General features: G+C 45.1%; 1 protein-coding gene across 1 annotated transcript; it reads right to left on the reverse strand.

Moving 5' to 3' along the window:
- Nucleotides 1-361: 361 nt before the first annotated feature.
- Nucleotides 362-3,923, reverse strand: LOC147626775 (uncharacterized). The gene is made up of 2 exons (XM_086815331.1): nucleotides 3,109-3,923; nucleotides 362-648 (listed from the first exon to the last, which is right to left on the reverse strand). Exons 1-2 carry the CDS (start codon nucleotides 3,696-3,698, stop codon nucleotides 603-605), a joined length of 636 nt encoding a protein of 211 aa, XP_086671457.1. The 5' UTR covers nucleotides 3,699-3,923; the 3' UTR covers nucleotides 362-602.
- Between the last annotated feature and the right edge of the window lie 827 nt (nucleotides 3,924-4,750).

Consider the following 4,750-nt stretch of genomic DNA (forward strand, 5'->3'; position numbering starts at 1 on the left):
AATATGTCTATAGAGACCCACTGCTTTGAAATTGTGCCATTCCATCACTTACCTTAGAAATTGTGCCATTCTTTGGACACCTGACTAACGAAAACCCAACTAATGCACACACCTTTAACACTAGTTAAAGTAAATCGTGGAGATTCAAATGAACATACAAAACGTGAGCAAAATAAACATTTTCAGTCAGCAGTGTTTTACTCCTTGCAAAATTACCTCCTTTTATGACAGGCAGGCCTTATAAGTATGAACCTTCTAACTTACTCAACCGGTGTTCAAATGACATAAATCCACGTCACTTACACACCCCACAGAGACTGGTAAACGCTAGATACCTACGGCAAAAATCTTGACAATGTAATGACAAACCCCATCTTTGCATATGGTTACAAAACAGTGAACTCAAAAAATTGCTTGATCATGTTATGACTACCTAGCTCTTAAGACCACATTAAAATACAATGATAGGTTCGTGTCAAAAAGGCTTCCTGTAAAAACAATTGCGAACAAAAATGTGCTGCCATGAGGACCTGGAAACTTTGCTCATATATATGTTCCACGACTCACAGAAAACCCCATCCTCCAGCATTCTCCCTTAGCATTTAGAATCCTGACATTTGGACATTTTGAGCATAGGGACTTGCATATCTGTATCATTAACAGTACAACATATGGTTAGTGAGTGCAGGGAGAGTGTAAGGTTATGTGAAAATCAAGAGCACAGCTATGGTCAATGTACAAAAGCCAGATGGTTATTCTTGCTATCACAATACAAGCCACTGCAGGGAGTGTGTACAAGGTTATGTGGCACAGCTATAGTCAATGCGCAAAAGCCAGATGGTCCTGCCAGCTATCACAATACAAGCCAACAATCCCTACAATACCTTCAATGCATGGCAAGGAGCGTCAGATGCTGATGCTGTTGTTGAGATTGAGGTTGTACATACTAAGTCTTAAGGTCATTGAATATTGGCATGACTGTAAAAATAAGGGCATTCCAACGTTATATAAAAGGCCCATTCTCTAATACATACACATGCGGGAGCAGATAAGACTGTCAAATCCACTAGAAATGTCATCATAAGCTCAGAATTAAAAGTATAACAATGAAAGCAGAGAGGATCTAAGCTCTTCACAAAGTACAACAATGAAAGAACAGAGATAATAATGCAAGCACAGAGGTGTAAGCCAAAAAGATACAGCTCTTCAAGGTAGACAATCTCCTTCAAAGGACATCACACTCTCATCTCTCCAATCGACTCAATGCTCTCCCTTCATGCCGAAACCTTTCGCCGAGCTTACCTCTTAAAACCTTCTGCTTCCAATCAGCTTGCACAAAAGTTTCGTATCATGGGATGAGCAAAGCCACATCATCTCTCCCACATTTTGGCTCAAATGTGACATATCCATTTCAAATCATCGAATATGCAATGATGTCAGCAGGGATACACATATCAAGTCCAATAACTCACAAGAATCGATCGATCTCCACACTGTCTGTAGATCATTAGCACAGGCATAAACCGCCCAAACTTCCACTTCAGCAACTTTAGACCCTTTCCTGACCAAGTCATTCACCAACTCGGTATAAGACTCCAACTGCCTCTTGAGTTGCACAAAGTATGATGACCTCGGACTCAACACACTCAATTTTGATGCACATGAACTGCAGTCTCAGATCATCAATGAGCTAGCCTCAAAGAAGCAGACAAGACATATACGCGCTCCTAGATGTATTTCTTCTGTTGGGAATGTTAGTCTGCAAGCGGGGTTGTCAGTGGTCACACTCCATAACATAACGACGAGACAAGGAGTGTCCTACATCATTGGGAACTAAGAGAATGTCACATGCATTCATTCACTCCTTGGTGACGTGACAAGGTCAATAACTGGATGGATACTATCTATGAATCCCATCTTTGTGGGAGAGACAATGGGGAAGGGTTGAATTGCACAATAAACAACCATTCTTTGTGCAGCAGAACTCATTGTTACATAAAGCAGCCAAGACAAGACCAGACTAGACTACACGACCCCAAGTTCTGCATGAGGCAGTCCTGCCACCAGCGAAGGCCAATCCAACGGCAGCCTTGCTTACTGGCAGTGACCAAAACTTATCCTGGCCCTCTGAGCTCCCATAATACCGGATCAATTCTCCGGAACGAAGGCCAATCCAAAGGCAGCCTCGCTGACTGGCAGTAACCAAAACTTATCCTGGCCCTCTGAGCTCCCATCATTTCTGACCAATTCTTCAGGACGTTTCTTGTAAATTCAACACAGCACTGCTCGTTGACAGCCCACTGACAGTTCTCAACAAGTCTTGTTAAGCATCACTACTCTTGTTTAACGCGCTTCACAACGATTTTCATTAGAATCTAGCAAAGTGGCTGCCCACGTTTACCAACTCCTGACACACCTTTTAGCTTCAAGGCCCGCTATGGAGAAATTTTATCTTGCGTGCGTGTCTAACATCTTTCAAATGACCAAGCATAGATGTCTAGACATAGTGCACCCTAAAAATTCTTTCCAACCTCATACTCCAGCATAACCACTCTAAAGTTTAAACAGGACATTCCCTGGAACTTCTTTCACTGGTACGGCATTGAGGCTGGTTACACAACATATGTTCATACTCAACCATAACCACTCTAAACAGGACATTCCCTGGAGCTTCTTTCACTGGCGAAATGTTCCGGCATTGAGGCTGGTTATACAACATATTCTCCTGCTTTTGGATGATCTTTTTTTTCCATATGGGCTGGAAACCGGTTCGGTCTTCGAAGCTTTTTGAGAGAAGACACTTCGGCCTTCAACTCTCTCTCTCTCTCTCACGCACGCACGCACGCACGCACGCACGCACGCATTTTTTTTAGGAACCAAATCCAAGCACAGGACAGAGGTAATTACACAAGAACTGTCTCCGTTCTCTATTAGTGAATCAGTGGGGATCTTGAAAGTTTTGCAAGCTCTTACACACCCAGCGTTAACTTAGGGGTTGTTACCAAAATCTGGGTCACTGTAGACAGATCCCACGATGCGAAATCAACCTTAAACGAGACGAAAATGCAGTGAATCGGTGGGATCTTAAAAAGTTGGCAGGAGCCTTACGGGTTTTCACGACCTCTGCTTCGCCGGATGTTGTCATGCCTCTTCTTCAGGACGATGCCGACGACGCCGACCCCCGCGACGCCCAGTAGTACGCCGACGGCGATTCCGGCTTTCTGGCCGCCTGTGAGGCTCGAAGAGGATGAGAAGGCGGCACCGTACTTGGAATCGACCAACGGAGAGGCTGCCGGAGTAGGAGGTGGCGATGGCGGCGATGGCGGTTCTGAAGAGGGAGCGGGAGCAAATGTAGAAGCTAGGCCTGAGGCTGGGGCAGGAGCTGAGCTAGGTGGGAAGGTCGGAGAACTCGAAGGTGCTGACGGTGCAGGAGCTGGTGAAGAGGCCGGAGACACTGACGGCGAGGAAAACGGGGAGGGAGCGGTTGAGGAAGGACTTGGAGAGGGGCTAGATTTAGATGACGGGGGGATGGGCGCGGGAGACGACGGTGGGGAAGGGGCTGAAGATAACGCAGGCGAGACTGGTGAAGGGGCTGAAGACAAAGCAGGCGTTGGGGAAGGGGCGGGCTGCGAAAGCGAGAAGGGCAGTAGGAGAAGGAGCATAAGCAGCAATGAGCTGCGCAGACGATGGGACGCCATGGTTGCTTCTTTGCTTTCCTGTGCTTCTGCTAATCAGCACAGGAAAAGGTGTCTGTGCAATGAAAACTGAAGAGTACTTACGACGACGACGGGAAAAGAGACATAGAGAGAGATAGTTAACAAGAGCTCTATAGTATATAGCGGCTATCCCTTTGACGGAGTAGCCAAGCCGGCGCTTTGTGGCTCTCGATTTGTGTCGGGCTGGGTCTTCTGATGAGGAGCGAGCATCTGCAAGACGACGTGCAGCAGCGCGTGCAAGGCGGAAATCCCATTGACACTCGAGAACAGCGCCTTGCCACGTGGTCCTTGGTTGCCACGCTATCCAAGCCACGTTGGATCTTTTAATATGGCACATACTCCATTTACCAACTTTTATTGACACTACTATTTCAAGGTCGCAAAAAAAATTCTCAAACTAATTAATTAATTGCACCCACAAAACGTTGTGGGTGGGTGCATATTCTTCTGCAATTTGTGCCTCCTCCAAGCTTTTGGCAGGTGAGCCACATTTGGCATACATATAGGAGGAACATATGGACCAACTTACCAAGGTGTTCCCAAACAAAAAGTTCTTTTGTTTTTGGGATCAATAATAATTATTTATATTAACTGAAGCTATTCAAAAGCTGTCATACAACCAAGTCAAGGTTACAATTTACTACTCCTTCTCAACCTCATTCAAAATTTTATACAAGAATTCCCATCTTTCATCTTCTATCAAAAAGCAGGTCTGTTCCCAAGAAATCTGATTCCCCAAAAGTATGCAAGCCTCATAGCTTCTGTAGTGCAACCAAGGGGGATTGTTTTTCCAGCATTCCCCCTTTCTTGGACCAAACTTTAACAGTGGGTCTGGGTATTCTAAGAAAGCAACAAATGTATGATCAATTTGTTTTTCTTTACGGTACCACCTCAAAGTTTTTGGACAAAACTTAGGAGGCCTTTTCTTGCCTTCCCAACATCTCACCTGCATCATACAATCTAGAGTTAGGGTTTACCCCTAGTATGTTTGAAGCTCTCTAAGTACTGGGGCAAAATTCAGAACATATTCCTTT

Source organism: Cibotium barometz, chromosome 21, assembly GCF_041138505.1.
Source record: "Cibotium barometz isolate CiBa-2024 chromosome 21, ASM4113850v1, whole genome shotgun sequence".
Classification (NCBI taxonomy): domain Eukaryota; kingdom Viridiplantae; phylum Streptophyta; class Polypodiopsida; order Cyatheales; family Cibotiaceae; genus Cibotium; species Cibotium barometz.